This window comes from Phacochoerus africanus, chromosome 2 (genome assembly GCF_016906955.1).
Source record: "Phacochoerus africanus isolate WHEZ1 chromosome 2, ROS_Pafr_v1, whole genome shotgun sequence".
NCBI lineage: Eukaryota > Metazoa > Chordata > Mammalia > Artiodactyla > Suidae > Phacochoerus > Phacochoerus africanus.
The window spans coordinates 50,600,347-50,624,859 of NC_062545.1; the positions used below are offsets into that span (position 1 = coordinate 50,600,347).

At 34.8% G+C, this 24,513-nt stretch overlaps 1 protein-coding gene across 8 annotated transcripts in view; it reads left to right on the top strand.

Moving 5' to 3' along the window:
- The window catches only part of FAM135A (family with sequence similarity 135 member A), a 138,221-nt gene that overhangs the window by 70,094 nt on the left and 43,614 nt on the right, over positions 1-24,513 (top strand). For 5 of the 8 annotated variants that reach the window (XM_047760152.1, XM_047760186.1, XM_047760169.1 and 2 more), the window contains 5 exons: positions 1,447-1,573; positions 2,248-2,401; positions 7,126-7,203; positions 12,387-12,436; positions 14,791-14,946. In XM_047760152.1, the coding sequence (XP_047616108.1) occupies positions 1,447-1,573; positions 2,248-2,401; positions 7,126-7,203; positions 12,387-12,436; positions 14,791-14,946 (565 nt within the window). The remainder of the gene's footprint in view (positions 1-1,446; positions 1,574-2,247; positions 2,402-7,125; positions 7,204-12,386; positions 12,437-14,790; positions 14,947-24,513) is intronic. The other 3 variants (XM_047760160.1, XM_047760176.1, XM_047760214.1) reach the window with 1 other exon arrangement.

A 24,513-nucleotide genomic window follows, 5' to 3' on the forward strand; every position in this document is an offset into this window, starting at 1 on the left:
TAGAGGGGTCCTGTTAAGGGTAATATTCCTCATTATTTTTGCTTCTATAAATACAGGTTTTTCCTCAAGTCTTGTTATGGGTGGAGCCCGTGGGTCAGGGATCAGATCCAAGCCTCAGTCTCCACCTAAACTGAAGCTGCAGCAATGCCAGATCCTTAACCCACTGTACCAGGCTGGGGATTGAACTCTTGTCCCAGTGCTTCCAAGATGCCACCAATCCTGTTGCACCACAGTGGGAGCTCCAAGATTGTCTTCTTAAATCAACTCAGCTATAGACATTAGATCAATTATTTAAAATAACTGGGGAGTTTTTTTAAAAAAGGAATTTTAGGAGTTTCTCTTGTGGCACAGTGGGTTAAGGAATCTGGCATTGTTGCTACAGCAGCTTGGGTCGCTGCTGTGGCACAGGTTTGATCCCTGGCCCAGGAACTTCCAAATGCTGTGGATGTGGCCAAATAAGATAAAAAAAATTTTTTAAATTTAAAAAAGGAGTTAAAATAACTGGGGTCAGGATTTCTTTCTTTGACTGTTTTCACATAACTTGTTTTTTATATTTGATTTTTCTAAGTATGACTTCTATAACTCAATTCTGAGAAACACATCATAGCAGGTGGAATATACCATTGACATACTTCTTTGCTAGGATGTAGATATTTCATTTTTGCAAAGCAAATTGATTTTACAAATGAAAGCTGCTCTCTGCTTGTGGCAAATTTGATTTACTTTCCTGTCTTTTTGCTTTTGCCCAACTGCCAAAACAGTCAAATGCTTTAGCCTTCTTAAAATTAGCCATTGCTTTATATCAGAAAAAATTGTGTATGATTTTTAAACATTCAAACGGAATACATACTTCTCACTCTATACAACTTACGGTATATTAAATGTAATGTTAACACCATCAGCAGTAATTTATATAAAATGTGATTGAGATGGTGCCTTGGAGCACTTACTAAAATTATCTTAATATAGTTTGTAGACTTTGAGTGAAGAGAAAGGAAATATCTTGTTTTTGAGAAATAGAGGCAATGAGTAGATTCTGCTATTTTTCTTTTTCTACTTTTAAGAGGGAGCCCTTTATTTCTGTAAGTAGCAACTGTATTTGATTAACTTTATGAACTTGGTAACTAGTTCTGACAGTTAAATATTTCCAAATTAAAGCTTGACCTTCTGAATCCCACCATGTCTTATCTTTAGAATCCTTTGAGATTCCCTGAAGCCCAATCCTACAGAAATAATCTCAAGCATCTAATCTAATTTTTTTAATATTGTGTCTTTTCATAATAATTCACATTATAAAAGGAGAAATTATAAAGTCATTTAAGAATACTATAGAAGTCATAACCTTGCAAAGCCCTTGCTTTTTACTCTATTCCTCTAAGATTTTCTTTTGTAAACATTTCTTAATAGTCTATTATGACAATAATAATGTGGTACTTGTTCCCCCAGCTTTCCTCGCCCTGTGAAGACTACTTGGTTAAATAGAAATGCACCAGCGCAAAACAAAGATTCTGTGATTCCTACTCTTGAAAGTGTGGTCTTTGGTATTAACTACACAAAACAGTTATCACCAGATGTAAGAACTGATATGTTTATAAATCCACTTTTCTCTTTTGTTTCAAGTGAAATGGTTCTTTTAATTGTTATATTTGTTAATGTGATCGTTCTTCTATTATTTGAGCTCAATAACTTACAGATCTAATTAATATAATCTTAACAAATAGATTGGTTCCCATTGTTAATTATGAAAATGAACCTGACTCCAAGATTTTATAAGACCTAATGAATAGAGATCTTTGACAGCCAGGGTCTTTTGTAACTTGTTATTGTCACCTCTTGCTCCCTTAACCGAACTGGTAGAATCATTCCAAAGGAGCCCATAAAGAACCATTGCCAGAGTTGATACCCAGTTTGCCATGGTTTGAGTATAGCCCTTTCTCCCCTAAAAGAAAGGGCATTCATTCTATAAAAACAGTGTCCCTCTGTCAATTTAATTGGAATTCACATTTTCAAAAATCATAATTTAGTCTGCTTGTTTTAAAAGTCCAATGTAACTGAAATTACTAGAGTCATATTTCCTGTGTTTAAATTGCTCGTATGAACAAGAACAGTTCCCTAAAATATTGGTAGGTATCTCACATGTTTTAGAATAACTGTAATTACTAGATCCTCTGTGTTTCTAAGTTTCACATGCACTATTCTTAGATTCTTGGTTCCTAACACTGTGTCCCAAATGTACTCCTTGTCTAGGGCTGCAGCTTTGTCATTGCAGACGCCTTCCTGCATCATGCCTACCATTTCCACTACACCCTCTGTGCCACTCTGCTGCTGGCCTTCAAGGGGCTGCACAGCTACTTCATTACGGTAACCGAAGAGCTTCCCTCTTGTCAGAAACTAGAACTGGGTATGTTGAAAGTAGCCAGACCTCTGCTTCAAGACACTCTCTTCATTCTTATCTTGCTAGTTGTCAGCTTGGCCATAGTTTCTATATTAAAACGAGGTTTATGCGCTTCACTTTTACTTCTCTCTCAATTCCATCTTTTTCAATCTTTGATAATTACTTTTACAATTAAGAACATTTTATGATTCTGAGAAATAATTTCTTGATGACAAGTTTGAAATGAGTCTTTTGATAGATTTTTTCTTAACAGTGTGTCAATATACTACTTCTCTTAGACTATAACCAAAAAGCATACTAAAAAAGAAATCTTATTTACATACAGAATTATATGATAGGGAAGATAAATTAGATAGATCAGATAAGATAAGTTAATTTCATACTTCCAAATATTTAACTTTCTAAACAGATTATAGGTATTTGGGACCTTTAATATATATATTTGGTTTTAAGTGCTCTCAGATCTAATTTCTTTTTTTCACTTAAGAAAATAAAATTACTGGGAGTTCCCATCATGGCACAGTGGAAACGAATCCAACTAGGAATAATGAGGTTACGGATTCCATCCCTGGCCTTGCTCAGTGGGTTAAGGATCCAGCGTTGCCGTGAGCTGTGGTGTAGGTTGCAGACGTGGCTCGAATCCCGCGTTGCTGTGGCTCTGGCATAGGCTGGCAGCAACAGCTCCAATTAGACCCCTAGCCTGGGAACCTCCATATGCCCCAGGTGTGGCCCTAGAAATGGCAAAAAGACAAAAAAAAAGGAAAATAACATCACTCAGTTTAACATTTTGAAAATTATTTAATTTTTTAAAAACTCAGTCTTCAGTTTTAGTCCAGCTATATATGCATATGTGTTTTAATACATAATAAAAAACATGTTGATCTTGACTTTGTATACCACATACGGTTTGCAGAATACTTACATCACTTCACAGAAGATAAAGAGATTTGTAAAATTTTTTACTCAGGCATTTTATAATAGTTGTATAAGCTTTTATTTTGAAATCTCAGCTAATAGCTTATCATAAAAAGCACATTTAAAGTATATCTTTGAAATAAATTATTTTTGTCATTACATACTTAAATCAGAAATACCTTTAAAATTTTGCTTAGTCATTCTTATTTCTTTGTTCTTCAAGGATCTCAGTCTTTTAACAATATTGATATACTATCAAAAATAGTCACTGTTACTGGAAATAATTCTTGAGTTTGAGACTCTTTAGCCCATTTTTAATTACCTATTTTGGGGATAATAAAATAAGCATAAGAGAGTGAGTAAAATGATTTGTACCTCACTTAAATTCAGCTGTGAGGAAATGCTCGATATTGTGCCACTGCCTATCAGCAGCTACCCCAGTGGGGTTCAATTAATTCCATTATTTAGTCCAGTCAGTTCATACTTTTTTTTTTAAATAAATTTTATTGGAGTATAGTTGATTTAGAAAGTTGTATTAGTTTCAGGTATACAGCAGAGTAAATCAGTTATACATACACATATATCCATTCCTTTTCAGATTCTTTTGTCATGTAAGTTATTACACAGTATTGAGTAGGTAGATTACCCTCTGCTATACAGTAGGTCCTTGTTATCTAACTATTTTATATATAGTAGTGCAGTTCACACTTTATTGAGTTGCCTGGGAACAAATGTCACTCAGTTGAGTATTTAGAATGCTTAATTCAAGAATCCCTGGGAGTTCCTGTTGTGGCTCAGCAGTAACAAACCTGACTAGTATTGATGAGATTGCAGGTTTGATCCCTGGCTCCACTCAGTGGGTTAAGTATCCAGTGTTACCATGAGCTGTGGTTTAGGTTGCAGAAAACAGCTTAGATCCTGTGTTGCTGCGGTATGGGCCAGCAGCTGCAGCTCCTGTTCAACCCCTAGCCTGGGAACTTTCATATGCCACTCATTAAAAAAAAAAAAAAAAAAAAAGTAAGAATTCTAGTGTATCCCCAGATTTATAAGCAACAGGAAAATGTTTGTTCTTTTTTGCACATGTATTCTTCCTTAAGACAGAAATAATAGTATGGAAACCTTTTGATTAATATTCTCTGATATATTCTTTTTCCTTGCTGTTTCATATACTTAGAATCCTTCTATTTCCCTTAGGAAAGTCCTTTATGAGACTACCGACTCAAATATAAACCATTGAAAATGTTCTTTTTTGAAAATGAAAGAATTGTTTATAAATAGACCTAATTTAGGCTATCACTTATCCTCTATTAGTGAAAAAGTTATACTGCCATATATTTTTTAATTTGGTTCTTTGGAATTCAAACGCATTTTCTTAAGAGAATTATAAATTTAGGTTAATTTAGGTTTAATGATCAGACTGCAAAATTACTAGACAGTAATATCAGTGAAGGACAATACCATGTTTCTGAAAAGTTATAAAGGTAGTGGTGTGATACTTAGAAGCATGTGTAATGATGTTTCTATAAGAAAATGGGTTAATAGTTTCAGTGTAGAATGCTGTAGTCAGATTCATGGAGGCATTAGCTTGTAGTGCTTAAGAGTGCATGTTTGCAGCCATTTCTGTCACTTACTATATAAGAGTAACTTCTATATAAGTAACTGGGACTATATATACAAAATAGTTTCCATTCTAAGAATAGGTGGTTTGAAAGGATCCAGATGCCATGAATGAGTTAGGAAGGAAAGCAGAGGGTGTGAGGAAGCTCTGTGAAAAAGACTTCATAAAGGTGGAATCCTCTTGGGCTTTTTATGTACACCTCCTGTCAGGTACTGAGCATGGTGCTGAGGAAGGAGTAGGTTTCTGTCTTTAAAGAGCTTTGACCTCCCCGTATTCCCTTAATAAGTAATCAGTTCAGCATTGAGGTAGGCAGAAGAAACTCCCCCTGTGAGATGGGATTCTTGTGGTTTTAATACAGAGAGCCCTATGTGAGATGAGCCTATAAATCCCTGCACAAGGAAGATGTCCACCTGCATGTAATTTTCAGTTTTAACACTTATTACTTCCAAGTGAAAAAATACCTGAACCACTTTTTAATTTAGAAAAAAAATATTTCTCTACAAAAGGAAATAATGTTTAAAGAGAACAAGTGTTGCTTTTCAAAGGCAAAGATTTATTTCAAATAGCTTAGACCGTATAAGCACTTTATTACTAATTTATCTGACTTCAGTATGATAATTCATTTATTTAGAAGATTTTTAGCTTTCTTTCAGGTAAGGATGGCTTTAATGGCATGTATATTAGTTTGGGCTTAAAATGTAGAAAATATCGTAATTAAAAGAGCCCTTATGGAGTTTCCATCATGGCTCAGCGTGTTAATAATCTCACTAGTATCCATGAGAATGTGGGTGCAATCCTTGGCCTCGCTCTGTGGGTTAAGGATCCCGCATTGCAGCTGTGGCATTGGTTGGCAGCTACAGCTCCAGTTCAGCCCGTAGCCTGGAAACTTCCATATGCTGCAAGTGTGGCCTCCAAAAGACAAAAAAAAAGCCCTTATATTTTATTTCAGGAGTCACTTACTAAGTGAATATCAACTATATTCCAAGTTATTTGCTTAAAATATTTTATAAGAAAATAAAATTCTAAAGCAAACCCAGACTTCAGCTTTAGATAAGCAAATAATAGTGATAAAATAAAATTATTAGTACCTTACACATAGTATTTACTGAAAATATAGTTGTTGAATGGATGAATGAAATAGCCCAAAACAGTTTTTATTGTTACTTGAAAAGTACATAGGCATCAGCACATATTTTATAGTAGTTTCCTAGGAAGTTTAAATCAAGATTCATCTTCAGTAAATATCAGTAAATCTTTGTGATATGTCTCAAACTTTTCATTATTATTCTCAAAACTTTTCATTATTATTTATACTGTGAATTTTAGTTTATTCTTGAACACATCTTCTAGGAAAATATCTGAAATATTATTAACTATTCAGAATAAAACCATTGCATCTTCTGAACTATTAACATTGTTTATTTTTAACCTAGCAAAATTGTAGGCACTAGATAATATTTCTCTAAAACACTGTTGACTAAACATCATATTTATTAGTTTTAGCACATTTTTAAAAAGTAGTTCTTGATTAGAGGATGTATTTTATTTCCTTCTACTATTTAGCACTTTTCTTGATTTTTTAAATAAGTATACATTTAAAAGTCTTAATTTCCACCATGCTTTGAAAAGTGTATCTAAACTCTATTCCCTTTTTAAAAATAATGCCTTCAATTCCATTCTGCCTTTGCCTTTTTCTTTTCTCATAGATGAATGATGTACATTTTTTTTTTTTTGTCATGCAGTTAAATATTGTTTTGGTGCAAGGAATTCTTACTGAAAATGGGAGTCATGAATTCTGGAATCTAGGCTTTAGCAAGTCATGTAACCTTTCTGGGCCCCAGCATCTAAACTTGTAAAAGCAGGGTGTTGACCTAGCTGATATCTAAGATCCCTGCCAACTCTAAAACTCTGAATATAAGAAATTAAAACCTAAAAGTAATGTTGGATTATGAAAGGTAGAGTTGCACATGCATTTAAATAGAAAAATGAAACAAAAAGAACAAAGTAATGTAAACTTGAATGTACATCATTTATAATTTTAATAAGCTAATTAACTAAAAGATTCTGCTCTAGTGTTCTAATCTAACTGCACTATCAGATCAAAACTACGTCTATTAATAACAAGTTGGAAAATTCTAGTAAATTTTATTGTGAAAGGAGTATAGTAACTAGTGCTGTGTGCAATCCTTATAACTAGCCAAGGCCAACATGCAGGTCCTTTATGAGCGCCTTCTGAGAAGAAAACAGCCACCAACTCAGAAAGACACCTGTCTAGGTACGTTTACAAATAGGCTAAGTAAATAATCCCTTTTAATTAGTATGAAACTTTGCTTTAAATTAGTGTCAAATTTCATAAATATGTATTTATTAACATAGTATGTTCCTACCACCCTTTTTAAAGAACTTTTAGAATCAGTTTGGTTTATAGATAAGCTTTGGTTAATTCTTAATTTTAATATTGAAGTTGTTTTTTAAAAAACTGGGAATGTTAAATGCAAAGATTTCTTTGGTTTTTTCCATATTCTTTTCAGAGTTCCTATTAAGAAAGCTTTTTGGAAACCATGTTCATTGCCATAATTGGTTGATTTAATGATATAGCCTTAAATTTGTTCAAAGTCAGTTTCTCTTTGAGTAGGGCTAATGATAATAAAATATGGTTTAAAAACTGAAACTCATTTCATACACTATAGAAATAAAGAAGAGCAACATCTTTAGTATATGGTTTTGGTTGTTGAGTAAATTTGCATTCATTTTTTATTCTAAATTTTTAAATTATTTTTATGATTTTTATTTTTTCCATTATAGCTGGTTTATAGTGTTATTACTCTAAATTTTAAAAGCAAAACGCAGTAATATCAAATCACCGCTATCCAGATGTTATATATTTCAAAGGAAATATTCTGATCTCATCATCTTATTGACATTTTTAGACTTTTGTTCATGAATAGCAATAATACTTAATTTATTATCCTTCCATTAGTATATTAAAACTTTTTACTTGGTGTTGAATAAAACATCACAGTTATACTTTTTTAAATTATAAAAAGCTGTAGAAGTAAAAAATCAGATCACCGTGTTTGGGAGTTCCCGTTGTGGCTTAGCAGTAACAAACCTGATTAGTATTCATGAAGATGTGGGTTTGATCCCTGGCCTCACTCAGCGGGTTAAGGATCCAGCGTGCCATGGGCTGTGGTGGAGGTCGCAGACATGGCTTGGATCCTGCGTTGCTATGGCTATGGCTGGGTTGTAGGCCAGCAGCTGCAGCTCTGATCTGACGTCTAGCCTGGGAACTTCCGTATGCTGTAGGTGCGGGAAGAAAGAAAGAAAAAAAATCACAGTGTTTCTCAGTTTTCAAAAGTATGGATAAAAGGAAATTAAGGAACCAAAATTTTTCTCCACATTTCTCTGATGAAAACTAGCTCAGAAATATTAAATTGGGATAGTTTTCACTAAAATTATTAAGAGAGAACCTTACCTTCTTATTAGTAAAGAAGGAAGATTGAATATTTATTTATGGTCATAATTTTGAAATATAATTTTATATTCTCATTAAGTAACTGTAAAATTAAAGAATTCACAGTGTGAAATTATGGTCCTTTATGACATGTTTTAGTGTTCTTTTTAGCAATAAAAATATACTTTTCATTTACTATTGTACTGCCTGCCTGTTTACATGTGAGCATCCTAATAAATAATTTTAAAGAATGCTGCTTATATAATAAGTCCCCAGTTTTTGGTTGAGACATCTTTGGGAAAAGACTTGATTCAAAACTAAAACATAATGAAGTGAGTTAAATAATGCTTTTTTCAGGATATCTCAGTCCTTAACTCCTTACATTATTTTGGTCATTATCTGTTCTATGCTATAACTACCTTTTGAATGAATGAATAGATGATCATTGGGCAGATAGATTTAAAAAATAAATTTAAGATACATCTACATTTTGATCTAGCATCTCCATTTTTGTTCCTCTCTAGCACTGAAATGAGTACCAGTATGTCACAGTATATATATATGCATGTTTATCACAGTATTGTTAGTAGTGGCAAAACACTGAAAGCAAACATAAATGCCCATCATTCAGCAAAGAACAGAATATGAAAGAAATTATGAGGTACCTATGCCAAGGAATATTATGCAGCCATTAAAAATGCTTTAGGGCCGCATATCAGATTTTCATGGAGTACTCCTGAGAGAAAAAAAGCAAGTTGCAGAAATTATGTAAAATATAATCTATTTCAGTAGAACAGTGACTCCAGATCTCATATATGTATATATTTTAAAATCTGAAAGGGTATGTTCTAGGCTGCCACCTTGTATTAATTAGCAGGAGGCACTGAGTTTAAAAAAATGTAAGAAAGGAGTTCCCATCGTGGCTCAGTGGTTAGTGAATCTGACTAGGAACCATGAGGGTGCAGGTTCGATCCCTGGCCTTACTCATTGGGTTAAGGATCCAGCGTTGCTGTGAGCTGTGGCGTAGGTTGCAGATGCAGCTCAGGTCCCACGTTGCTGTGGCTGCAGTGTAGGCCAGCGGCTACAGCTCTGATTGGACTCCTAGCCTGGGAACCTCCATATGCCACAGGAGCAGCCCAAGAAATGACAAAAAGACAAAAAAAAAAAAGTAAGAAAATAATCACATTTATACTTTTCTATAAAATTGTATAAATAGATATTTTTAAAAGAAAAATTAATTAAACTCAGTTTAAAATCCTAAATGATTTTGAAATAATTTCAGCTGAAAGATGTTTAAACATTCTTTAAGATGTTTGCATTGAAGTGGTTCCCACAAGCCATAATGCAAATAAACATACTAGTTTCTGCATTTGGATTCTTATATGAAAAGATAAGGAAAATGTATCAAAACTCAAAAGTTGGAGTTCCTGTCGTGGCGCAGTGGTTAACGAATCCGACTAGGAACCATGAGGTTGGGGGTTCGGTCCCTGCCCTTGCTCAGTGGGTTAACGATCCGGCGTTGCCGTGATCTGTGGTGTAGGTCGCAGACGCGGCTCGGAGCGTTGCTGTGGCTCTGGTGTAGGCCAGTGGCTATAGCTCCCATTGGACCCCTAGCCTGGGAATCTCCACATGCCACGAGAGCGGCCCAAGAAATAGCAAAAAGACAAAAAAAAAAAAGTGAGTATAAAAAACTCAAAAGTTTTAAAGGTTTATTTATTTCCTTTTTTCTTGCTTAAGCAACAGAAGTTTTATTTTCTCACAGTTCTGAAGGCGAGAAGTCCAAGATCAAGATTTTGGTAGTAAAGTTTTATTTTCATTAAAAAAAAAAAATTCACAGGTAGGATATGCCTACCAAGACCAGTTTTACTGATTTTCTTCTGTCGCAGGAAAACACATGAGTGATGTAAAAATGTATGATGGCATATAGAAGTTATGATTTTAATACAGGGTCCACTATAGAGTTTTCCTTTTTAATTTTGGAAAATCTAATATTAGGAGCCAGTGATTTATCTGATAGTGAAATGATTTGTGAAATATCAGCAGGTGTCTTTAGTTATCAGTTGACTAATTTGCAGTTTATTTCTTGGTACATTAGATATTATTATTTACATATTATATATTTTTTGATATATTTATATATATATTATTTATATAGTTTGTGAATTGCAAAACATTTGTGTGTCCTACCAGTTTTGGTTACCAACAGAGTATTTGCTGTTCTCATCATAACTTGGTTGTATTTACCCCATCATTGTAACTGCCTATTTTATCAAATTTAAATGTTTATCGTTCTTTGTATCAAGTAATAAACATTCAGTATACCATATGAGATAGTAAGCTGATGAATGAATTCAAGGATGTCACAGAATGTATTCTTGCCTTTATGTTACAATGATCAGTTAAACTTCCTTACAGCAACAAAATTATGGAATTTGGTGTGATCACAACTGTGCCATCGGAGTTCTCTTAGGAGAATTCATTTTAATTTGATTTCTGAATAAAAATTAAGTATATCTAAACATGATGTTTTAGATTTTAGTGAAAACAATAAATCTTTCTATTCTCTTAATTTCTGTATTCCCTTATAAATATTACTATTTTAATTTTAAATTAATCTGTAAACCCCCCCCCTTTATAAATGGTTATGGCACACATTAAATAAGCTAGGGTGGAATTCCCCTCATGGCACTGCAGAAACCAATCTGACTAGCATCCATGAGGACGCAGGTTTGACCTCTGGCCTCTGTCAGTGGATTAAGGATCCGGTGTCGCTGTGAGCTGTGGTGTGGGTTGCAGACGTGGCTGGGATCTGGCGTTACTGTGGCTGTGGTGTAGGCTGGAGGCTTACGGCTCAGATTCAACCCGTGGCCTGGGAACCTCCATTTGCCGCAGGTGCGGCCCTTAAAAAAAAAAACCAAAAAAAACAAAAAAACTACACTTATATGGGGGAAAAAAATGCCGCAGTTTCAGGCTATCTTATAGAAAATGGAATTTATTAAACTAAAACATGAACTTACCTTTTCTTAATAATTTTGTCATTCATTTTCATTAAATACTGTATATTCAGATATGTTTTAAATATGTTCTGGTTATAAAAATTATTTTGACTTGAACTTTTTAGGAATAGATTTTATAAAAAGCAAAACATGTACATATGTAATACAAAATACTAAGATTACTGGAATTTATAACAAGTGAAATTCAATAACGTCTAGTTATATGCTTTATCTTTTCTGTGATGCAGTTGTGCAAGTTACTTTAATTATACAGTCAATATTTCCTTGGTAGTGTTAGCCTCTTAAAGAACTGAAACCCTCTATTTAATACAGCATGCCTCACTTTATTGCACTTCACAGATACTGCCTTTTTCACAAACTGAAGGTTTGTGGCAACCCTATGCCAAGCAAGTCTGTTGGAACCATTTTTCCAACAGCATTTGCTTATTTCTTGTCTGTGCATCTCATTTTGGTAATTCTCACAATATTTTGAGCTTTTTCGTTATTATTTGTTACAGTGATCTATGATCAGATATCGTTATGATACTCTTGCTAAGGTTAAAACTCATTGAGGGCTCAGGTGATGGTTAGCATTTTTTAGCAACAAGGTATTTTTTAATGAAGGTATGTACATTGTTTTTTAGACATAATGTTATTGCACCCTTAATAGACTACAGTATAGTATAAACATAACATTCATACATACTGGGAAACCAAAAAATTCATGTGACTCGCCTTATTGCACTATTCACTCTATTGCAGTGGAACCGAGCCATGGTATCTTTGAGGTATGCCTGTTATCAATACATAGAATTTAATAATTGTCACATTTCCTGCATGATTAATGTGTTTATGAAAATATATTACATTGAAGTTTAATTCATTTAATATAGTCCAAATATTCACACCCTTCTGGTTTTTTTAAGATAATTTATTTATATAATTTCAAAAATAGGTTTTGGATCTAACGTTAAAATACCTCCTCTAATTACTCTTTACTCCTTTCAGAGGAAATGGATGTAGAAGCTCGACTTACTGAATTATGTGAAGAAGTTAAGGTACTTGGATTTTTAAAATTTACGTTACTGAGCTATTTAAGTGGATTCTGTTTCCTTTTCTAAGTATTTTTCTCAAAGAAAATTATTTATTCTTCTAAAATGCAAAAATAAAATTGTTGATCTATGTCGAACCACAACTTAGTTGATCAAATGACATTTGACTTGAGTGTGAAGTTAGATTACCTTTAAAATATATATTATTCTGCATTTAAATGAATAGCAAAGACAATCAACTGATCAAAAGTGTGCTTTTTCTTATATTCACTCAGATAATTTCTATACAATTTTTCTTTTGTCCTTTTAGGGCTGCACCTACGGCATATGGAAATTCCTAGGATAGGGGTCCAATTGGAGCTGCAGCTACCAACCTATAACACAGTCACAGCAATGTGGGATCTGAGCTGCAACTACGACCTATGCCACAGCTCAGGGCAGTGCCAGATCCTTAACCCACTGAGTGAGGCCAGGGATCTAACCCACATCCTCATGGATACTAGTCGGGTTCATTACCATTGAGCCGCAACAGGAACTCATGAACAAATTTTTGAAGCATCACTTAAACTTACATATTTTGTAAAGTGGTATTGTTTAGAAATGAAAATTTGTTTAATTTCAAGAGTTCAGTTTGTGTTTCAGACCATATTTCCACTAGTTCTTATGATTAAATTGAATAGACTTATTTTTTTCCCGTGGAAAGAAATGTTTTGACTATTTTAAGATCACTGTGTATTTCACTCTTGTTTAGCTATGTTAACGGAAGAAGTCAGAGACATGAATCAGACAAAAATAAATATTTGGCTTTGGGATGTATTTCTGTATGTAAATTAAACTGAGGACTTGAAATAAGCAGAATGGACTTTTTTTTGCTTTTTTTTTTTTGCTTTTTGGGGCCGCACCCATGGCGATTGAAAGTTACCAGGCTAGGGGTAGAATCAGAGCTACAGCTGCCAGCCTACACCACACCCACAGCAACATGGGATCCAAGCCTTGTCTGTGACCTGCACCACAGCTCACAGCAACATGGGATCCTTAATCTACTCAGCAATGCCAGGGATTGGACCCTCATCTTCATGGATCCTAGTTGGGTTTGTTAACTGCTGAGCAAGGAAGGGAACTCCCTAGACAATTTTATATGCTATCCTAATGGCTTTCCCCATGATTAAAATACTTGTTTTCTTTAAAAAAAAAGTCACTAATGTCATGTCCAAGTACAGTCATCCAGTAGATAATGGGTATGGAGCTCAGGAGAGATGAGATTCAGAGATATAAATATAGCCATCCTTGGTGGGTAGGTGGTAAAGGATAGGATACTATGGGAGTGCCTGTCAGCTTCCATCTGAGTAGACGACTTCTCCCTTCTTTATAGTCGGAAAATGGTATCAGCACCTATGTGTAAACTTAAAGTAGATTTCCTAGTGTTACTAGTATTTGAAGTCAGGCTTTTGCATCATGGTATTCTGTGCCTGAAAACTGACTGCTGCCTCAATGGATTAAAGAAAAGCTTGTTCTCATGATAATAATGTTTGTCCAAAGAGAAATATCATTCTGATTTAGAGTCTTTTATTATTCATCTTATCAATTCAAGAAAACCAAATGCCTTTTAGAAGATTCTGCATTTCATTCAGTGCTCTTAACTTCTATCATCGGTAAGCGAATATTTAAATAAATGGGATAATTTAATACCACTGTTAGAACACTCATGATATTGTATTATATTTTAATTTTTTACCCACTTTTCTTCCCTCTTTAGACTGTGAGCTTCTCATATTAATCTTGGTGTCTATAGAATATAGACCCTAGCTTGTAAAGTGTGCTCAGTAAATACTGGATGAATGAATTGTTAGAAAAGGAAAGAAATGTTTGACAACTCTGTGAAAGGGTACCCACAAGCAAAATGAAATCTAGGAACACAGATCTGAGAGAAAAGCAGTGCTTTAGAGAGTGTGTCACTCATTTCTGTTAAGACTTAGATGATTGGAGGGAAAAAATCATATTTTAAGGTTTCATCATCTTTCAAAAATTTTATAACTTTCATCATGATTTGTACATTGTGTTTAAAATTCTCAGTATTTTGGTGTTTGAATTTGATCATGTTCTGTAGAATCCTGATTTGTAACTTTAGGCTAGATTTGAATATTCCAGTAACAAGATACCTCAGATATTGAAATATTGGTTGAAAATTGCTATAGTAACTGTCAGAAAAAAGCCATTGATCAGTTGGTCTCCACACTTCATATGCAGGTGCATGCACTTTTTTTAAACTAAAAATTTGCCTTTATATTAATATTCCCAATAATATATTAGATATGGTAATTCTCAGAGAGCAGTAAAGTGTTTTTTTCTTGTCATTTCAGAAAATAGAAAATCCTGATGAACTGGCAGAACTTATAAATATGAATCTTGCCCAACTGTGCTCACTTCTAATGGCTTTATGGGGACAGTTTCTGGAAGCTATAACACTACATGAAGAGCTAAGGCTATTACTAGCACAAGAGCACCATACCTTGAGGGTAAGTTGTTAAAAAAAAGTAGTGTTAGGGCATTTTAACGAGTGTTATCATTTATATTTGGAAATTTCTTATAAATAAAAAGCCTAATTTTTACCTAATATGCTCATAAATCAGAAAAGAGACATTTATTCTTATTATTTGATTTCTAAAGTTAATAACAGAATAATACAGTTGAGTACATGACCTGGCTCAGTTATATCCCTGCTAGTAAGAAAAACCACCTGACCTATATGGGAAAAGAATGTGAAATAGAATGGATATATGTATAACTGATTCATTTTGCTGCACACCTGAAACCAACAGAAACCAACAGAACATTTTAAGTCAACTATACTCCCAATAAAATTGAAAAAAAGAAAACCACATATATGTAAATAAAATAGGAAAAGTATCATAAAGGACAGTCCTTGGAACTCAAGAACAGTCAAGACTTATTAGGAACAGAAACCAGAACTAAAGAGCCATCTCAGACTAAGACAGAATATCTCTCTTCAATGTTACACTTGCCTCCCTTCCTGTCTCTTTCCCTCACCTCAGTTAGAGACACATGTTATGAACTTGGCAGGACTTGGGGAGTAATGTAGATGTACATGTTTGATATAGGTCTAGTATGGATTATGCAGAAATTTTTGTACAAAGTTATATCAAGAGGCTTTGAGATGTTGAATCTTTGACTATCTTTCCCATCTTATCTCCTTAGATACTCTGTAACCACACTAATTTTCATGCCTACTAGTTATTCCATAAAAAACCATGTTTATTTTTTGTGTATTTATTTATTTTTGCTATTTTAGGGTTGCACTCACGGCATATGGAGTTTCCCAGGCTAGGGGTCACGTTGGAGCTACAGCTGTTGGCCTACACCACAACTCACAGAAATGCCAGATCCCTACCCACTGAGCGAGGCCAGGGATTAAACCTGCATCCTCATGGATCCTAGTCAGGTTTGTTAACCTCTGAGCCACTAAGGGAACTCCCCATGTTTATTTTCTTTTTTCCTATTTTTTGTTTTTCTTTCCTTAATTATAAACCACAACATACAATCAAAATCAGAAAAGTGCATAAAACATGCACATTTTAACAAATTGTTAAAAGAACATACCCTTTTAACTATCATCCAGATCACAAAATTGAAAATTGTCAACACCACGGAAGTATTCTGTGTATTTTTTTTCCAATTTCTATTTCCTCCATGAAGTTTAGAAGGAATCACTGTCATCTTTTGTGATAAGTTCTTTGTCTTTTAAGTTCTTTTGGTTTTTGTTTTTTGGAGTTTTTGGCTATTTATTTTTCCTTTAAATGAAAACTTATTTGAGCAGAGTACATATAAAACAGACAAACTGGACCCTGGTTGACATGCAGGACAGGGCAACTGGAGCATTGGCTGTCTTTAGTTGTAATAACTATGTATGAACACTAAATAATAGAAATTGTTTCTGCCCACTAGTTATTTAGCCTGTTACTGAATTCTGTATAAATGAATTCATACAGTGTGTATTCTTTTGTATATTGCTTCTATTACTCAAGATTTTGTTTGTGAGATAATCCGTTTTTTTCATAGTTGTAGATTGCTCATTTTCATTGCTGTGATGTATTTCCACTTGAATATACCCATGATTTTGTTTATCATTTGTTTATCCATTCTACTTTTGATGGACATTTAGATTACTTTTGACTTATAGCTACTACTAACCAAATTGCTCTGCATATTCTGCACATATTTCCTGGCATACCAGTTTCTATGACATATGTACCTGTAAAGGAAATTGCTATGTCATAGGATATGAATAACTTCAATTCTATTAGCTAATGCTACACTGTTTTCCAAAGTGGTATCAGTTTTCACTCCCACCAGCACTGTATAAGAGTTCTTGTTACTCCACAGTTTTCCCAACTTTTGATATTGGCACACTTTTTGCACCCACACATATGGAGGTTCCCAAGCTAGGGGTTTTATCAGAGCTATAGCTGCTGGCCTATACCACAGCCACAGCAACACGAGATCCAAATTTTGTCTTCGACCTACACCACAGTTCATGGCAATGCCAGATCCTTAATCCACTGAGCAAGGTCATGGGGTGGATGCTAGTCAGATTTGTTTCCACTGAGCCACAACAGGAAGTCCATTATTGGCAGACTTTTAAAATTTTACCAAGATAGATGTAAAATAATGTACCATTTTGGTTCTAGTTTGCATTTTTCTGATGGCTTAGTATAAGTTAAGCACTATTTTGTGTGATTATCGGCTACATAGATTTCCTCTTTGTGAACTGCCTGTTCAAATTGCCCATTTTTCTGTAGGATTACTTTTCTTTTTCTTGATTTGTAGTAGTTTTCTATATATTCTAAATAATTATCCTTTGTTATATGTTTTATAAATCTCTTATTTCATGGCTTTTTTTTTTTTTACTATCTTCATGCTATCTTTTGATGAACTAGAGATCTTAATTTTAGTGTAGACAGAACAGAAGAGAAAAGCCAGACATAGACATACGCATATTTGAATACATAACATATGCAGATCAGCAAAGAAAAGGTAAAATTTGCATAAACGATGTTGGGACAATTAGGTATCCATGTAGAAAAAAAATTATATAAAATTTAGTTCTAAGTTAATTGAAGATAAACATGAAAGACGAAATCATGTTTTATTTCTAAAATATAATAGAGAACTTACAGAAGAATTATAGAAATAGTACAGCATGTTACTATATACTCTTTGAAAGAATCGCAAGTTACCATTTTGGTGTATTTGTTTCAGCATTCCTTCTTTTTCTAGATAGGTACACATATAAATATACACACACATACATGTTTTTTTCCTGGACCATTTGATAGTTATAGATATCATGCTTTTTTTCCATAAATCTTAAAGAATGTATTGACTAAGAATGAAGGTATTCTCTTAACCACAGTACAGTGATCAACTTTAGGAAATTTAATATTGATACAGTAGTGATATCTTCTGCATGATTCATTTTTAAATCTTGTCATTTGTCTTAATGTCCTGTGTGACAGCTATTTCCAGATTCATCTCAGGTTCACACATTGCATTCAGTTATATCCCTTTAAACTCCTTAGACTCAAATAGTTTAGTTATTATAACTAATAGTTTATTAATAATAGTTACCATTAATAAGCTATTAATAGTTTATTAATCTCAAATAGTTCCTTATATTTTCTTTGTCTTTCATGAATTTATCTTTTTTTTAAAGGCAAAGTAGTTGGCCAGTAATTTTGTATACCATTCTTCAATTTGGGTTTGTATTATGTTTCCTTATGATTAGATTTAGATGATACAATATTAGTGGGAATACTACATTTTATTTATTTTTCAACGAGTTTTGGTAAATTATATTTTTCCAGGAGTTTGTTTTGTCTAAATTTTTTGATTTATGGTCTTAAATTATTCATAGCATCCATCAGTTATTTTTTTGACATCTGCAGTATCTGTAGTGTTCCTCTCTTTCATTTTTAATATAAGTAGATGCTTAGCTTATTACTTGTAGCATTTCTTCTTTTCTATTATATACATTTAGGTTTACAAGTTTCTAAGTAATTCTAGTGCTTCAGCTGCATTCCACAAGTCTTGATATGTTGTATTTTTTTACCTTTCAGTTCTTTTCTAATTTTTGTGAGCAGTTTATTCATTGATTCAGGGTTATTTAGAAGAGATTCTTTTTCCCATTAGCACCTAAAATAACAAATACATCTGTTTATTCATTTCTGTGTATCAACAGAAACAATATACTAGTCAATGACAAGATGCCACAGGAACTACTTTATATACATACCACCCCAAGTGGAAAATCTCTCAGCCTACTATAACAATTTGGGAACCTAACGTCTATTGCATATAAATGTTTGAATTAATACAACATATGTAAACAAAACCATTAACAGGTACACTTGGGATATATGATCTCAAATTTAGCTATTGTCATTCTTTTCTTGCTCAGAAGTCCAAGAAATTGAGTGTCTGCCCAAGAAATTCAATCTTCTTCATAAATAAAGTACTAAAAGCAGTTCTTATTCGTAAGCTGCCATGTTTTGTATCAAGTGGCCCTGTAGTCCTGAGTTAGAAATTGGCACTTAGCCCAAAGGCAGTCATCTGTAGCATTGACATAAGGAGAATTAGTGATTTTTGAAGTCGCCTCCTGCATGTAAACTCTGCTGACTTGGGACATTTTCTGTTAGAAGAATGACTGACTTAAGTGTTCAGATCATTTCCCTTGAGTAATTCAAACATGGAACACATAAGAGACACAGGTAGTAAACATAAGAGACACAGTTAGTAAACATTGTCAGAAACCAAGAGAGACAAGGTTATGGGCAAAAGCCATGAGACCGTAGAAACCATGAGTAAACATTATTTTAAGGTAGGGATAACAATAAATAGGGTCAGAATAAAGCAGAGAGAGCAGAGAGAGAGGAACACCGTTATGGAGGAGCCACAAGGAAAGGGAACAACAGATACTTATTTCCAAAACAGTAGCCTCTTGAGTGATCTAAGGATATTAGTCTCTTTGTTCTCTCCTAAATGGCAATGAATAGCATTTCAATTTCCAAGAACAGGCTGTTTGGCTACAGGGTCAGTTCCCTGGATGTCCTTACTTAGCTGAATATATCCTTATAAAAAACCCCACCCAGACTGAGCTGTCCTGTGCCTGTCTCTGTCTTGCTAACCAAAAAGCCTTCATATGCAGTAGAATGTTTATTTCCATATACAACAATTTCCTAGTTGTCTTCTTGTTTTTAATAACCATACCTTTGTTGTGGTTAGGAAACAGTATGTGTGATGTCAGTACTTTAATTTTTGAGACTTGCTTTACCTGTAGCATGAATGTGTACTCTTCAGGGTGCTGGGTTAAGTGTTCTAAATATGTCTGCTAGGTTAAGTTTATAAGTCATTTTGTTCAAATTTTTTCATATTTGTAATGAGTTTATGGCCGCTACTGCTGTCAACTACCAAGAAAAATGTATTAAAATCTCTCTTATTATGAATTTATTCTTTTTTTTTTCTCTTTATGGCCATACCTGCAGCATGTGGAAGTTCCCAGGCTAGGGGTCAAATCAGAGCTTCAGCTGAGGCCTGTGCCACAGCCACAGCAACACTGGATCCGAGATGCATCTCCAATCTACGCCACAGCCTGTGGCAATGCCAGAACCTTAATCCACTGAATGAGGCCAAGGATCAAACTGGCATCCTCATGGGTACTAGTCAGATACTTAATCCACTTAGCGACATGGGAACTCCATGAATTTGTTTTTATTTATTGTTATCAGTTAGGAAGTGGCAGAGATGGGATTCAAACCCAGGTAGTGTGGCACAGTAGTCTGTTCTTCACCACTTGATATGCTGCTTCCCAAAATAGAGAAGAGAGTGATAGCAGGGATCAGAGGCAACTTTGTAGCATAATATTTTATGGTGAGGGCTTGTCTTAGGTGAAATAGAAATAAGAAGGTAAGCTTCAGGAATCAGAGAATAGCTGGTGAACACAACTTTGAAAAAAAAAAATGGGGCAAAGAAGGGAGGCCAAAACAAAAATTATTTTTATAAAAAACTATAATATTAGAAATAAACTAAAATTTTACTTAGAGCTTCCCTTCTCACCTCATTCCAGATATCAAGATAAGGCCTATTTAACTCCTAAAGGACTCAAAGAGGGTTAATTAAGGCACAGTGAAAAAGTGCCCTAATGTTACTTAACCAGGGATAATAAGCCTTACCCTGCCCTGCTATGTAGCACAGAAATTGTGGAAATGGAGGTATATTACGTCCTTTTGACTTCCTTATACAATTCAACAGGAACTTTGCTCATAAAGTACATTGATATACTAAGAATACACTGCTAAGCCTGTAGTAACCAAGTAGTCCAAGGGTCACTCATTGTACAGAGGCATACATGGCTTAATAAAATTTATAGGCTGTCTGTATCTCAGTACAACTAAGCTGAGTCACAGAAGTGAGCCTGTGATATGGAGTCTCTTTCTGTTGGGATGAAAGCAGGTAGTGAAGCAAATAGTTGGAATAAAAAGAGGAAATGTAAATCTATACTTGAACAGTTTAGTGAGTCAGTTAAGTATTAATTCAGCCATATTATTCAATATCAGATTCAGAAAGGGCAGATTTTCAGGTTCTTAGAAAATTGTCATCCGTAATTTTTGAATTCACATGGCATACACATTCACTTTAAAGCATGGAAACTATTGTTATGTGAGTGGTTCCAAGTGCCCCGTACTAATTAAAAAGTTGAAAGGGTGACATCAGCTTCACAGCAGCATAACATTTACCTTACTTTTGTCCTCCCTACAACAGCAAAAATGTGGCATCCATCTGTGAACAAAAGTGACTTTGTGGGAATTGTGGGGTCCAGTACCATCCACCCAAGGAGGGGCATCTCTCCTGCCTGTGCATTAGGTGTTATGCATATAATCCTAAACCTGCTGTGGGCAGGGAAGTGGCTCCTCTCAGTTACAGTTCTGGAGCCCCTAAGTACACTGACCTGAGTCACCCCAATCAAGAGAGCCTCTGTGGAAGTCCAGGTTGCCAAGGGAGAAATTCAGCACTCCACTGGAGCAAAAATAATCCAAGTTTGGGTACACTCGAGTTTAAGCAAGTGGACAGTTTGTCTTCATTTACATCACTTCTCCCCCAGGGTGGCATAGCTTGTCCCAGAAAATCCTGCTCAGCCTGTGATTTCTCCTGCAGGGGAAGGGAGAGCAGATGGACGAGCACCTGGCTCCCCACTGTGCAGGTTGCCTGCCCCACACAGAGTACTGATTCGAGACTATGATGGCAGAATGTGGAAAGACCGGGGAGCAGTAGATGAGATTCTCAGATGACATCATAGGAACACAGATTCTACTCACCACATTGCAGATTCCATCAAAAAGCCTGTCCATGAGCTTTTGGGAAGGCCTCATTTATGAATCCCCTACAGCTGGCCATGGGTACCTCCAGCATCCCACATGCCTTACCTACACAGCCCCTGACTCTGCAGTCAGCTCCCTGTGTGTACTCCTGAAGGCAGCAGCAAGCACAAGCTTTGGCAGACATGTATCTGCAGGCCAGGGAGAGACCACAACCTGATCAATAGCACCACTTTGGGGAAACAAAAGTTAGACTGACAGTACTCAGCCTGGTGCACTGCAGAATGGAGAGAAGGAATACAAGCTTGAGAATCCTGCCACACTGGGAAGCAAGACATGTGGAGCAGATGTAGCCATAGAAGATCTATGAAAGACTCAGAACCTCTGATAGGACTGAAGGAAGGTATTTCTGTCCCAAAGATAGTTAGTAAATACTGCAGGAAGTGATTGCTGCTTCAAATGTGAAGGTAGTAATTCAGAACTCCAAAGATCATGAAAAATCAAGGAAACACGACATCAGCAAAGGATTACAATAATCTTCCAAGAACCAAACCCCAAAACATGGAGATCTATGATTTCCTCAATAAAGAATTCAAAATAGTTATTTTAAGGAAACTCAATGAGTTATAAGAAAACAGAGAAAGACAATTCAGTGAAATCAGGAAAGCAGTACACAAACAACATAAGAGGAAGCATAGCAAAGACATAGAAATCATAAAAAGAGTCAGAAATTCTGGAGCTGAGTAATTCAGTGAATGAAATGATAAATGCAATAAGAGCATTCACAACTGAATGGACCAAGCAAAAGAATCTGTGATAAAGGATAGGAGCTTTGAAATTATCTAGTCAGAGGAAAACAAAGTACATTTATGAAAAAGAGTGAAGAAAGCCTGTCTAATCTATGGAATACTGTCAAAAGAAACAATTTGTGAATTACTGGTGTTTCAGAAGGAGAAGAGGAGAAAGGGGCAGAAAGTTTATTTAAAGAAATAATTGCTGAGACTTTCCAAATCTGTGAAGAGATTTGGATATCCAAGTACATAAAGCACATAGGCCACCAAACCAACTAAACCTAAAGAGATTCTCTCCAAGACACATTAAAATAAAATTGTCAAAAATCAAAGAGAAGACATCTTAAAAGCAGCAAGAAAAAAAAGATTGTAACCTACAAGGGAACTTCCCCACTGCCCCATAAGGCTATCAGAGTTTTCTACCTTACAAACCAAAAGAGAGTGGGATATTTTCAAAGTGCTAAGAGAAAAAGACTGTCAACCAAGAATATTCTATCTGGCAACATTATCCTACAGAAATGAAGGAGAAGTAAAGACTTATATCTGACAAACTAGGCCTGCCTTAAGAGAAATGCAGAAAAGTGTTCTCAAGCTGAAATGAAAGGATGCTAATTATAACATGAAGACATATGAAGAGATACAACATACTAGTAAAGATAAGTAATCAAAGCAGTTCTCTTGTGGCACAGCAGGTTAAGGATCTGGTGTTGTCACTGCAGCAGCTTGGGTCACTGCTATGGCGGGTGTTCAATCCCTAGCCCAGAAACTTCTGCATGTCACAGGTGCAGCCAAAAAAAAAAGGGAGGGGTAAGTAATCAAATTCAGAGTACTCAACTATAGTAATATAGTGGTGTTAACCACTTAGCCTAGTATAAAGGTTAAAGCACAAGATTATTAAAAATGACTATAGCTACAGTAGTTTGTTAATGGATATATAACATAAAAAGGGTAAATTGTGACATCGTAAACACAAAGGAGGGAAAAGAAGGGTAGTTTTTGAATGAAATTGAAGTTAACAGTATAAAATAAACTGTTACATCTACATGGTGTTTTATGTAAGCCTTATGGTAACCACAAAGCAAAAAGCTGCAGTAAAAGATATCACAAAAAGTTAAAGGGAAGAGAATCAAAGAGAAACTACTACAGAAAAATCATTTCACAAAGGCAGGCTGCAAGAGAGGAAGAAAGGAACAGGGAAACTACAAAACATCCAGAAAACAGTAAGATAGCATTATTAAGCTCTGACATATCAGTAATCGTTCTAAATGTAAATGGATTGAATTCTCCAATCAAAAGTCGTAGAATGACTGAATGGGTTTTTAAGAAAAGAAGAACCAAGTATATGCTGCCTATAAGAGACTCATTTAATCTTTAAGGAGATACATGAGGTCCAAGTGAAACGATGGAAAAAGATATTCCATGCAAGTGGAAACCAAAGGAGAACAAGGATAGCTGTATTTCTGTCACACGACATAGACTTTAACGTGAAATGGCAACAAGAGACAAGATCATGATATAAGGATAACAGGTCAGTTCATCAGGATCTAACAACTGTAAATATATATCTCCCCAGCGTTGGAACACATAAATATATTAAGCAAATACTAACAGATCTGAAGGAAGAAGAAAAAACCGGTAAAGTTGGGGACTTTACTTTTCCACGTTCAATAATTGATTGATCATCCATGCAGAAAATCAACAAGGAACATTTGATTTAGACCATACTTTGACCAAATAGGCCTAACAAACATACAGAAAACATTCCATCCAAAAGCAGCAGAAGATAAATTTTTCTGAGGTGCACACAGAACAGTCTCCAGAATAGATCATATGATAGGTCAAAAATCAAGTCTTAACAAATTTTAAAAGGTGGGAGTCATACCACGTTAACTTTTTTTTTTTT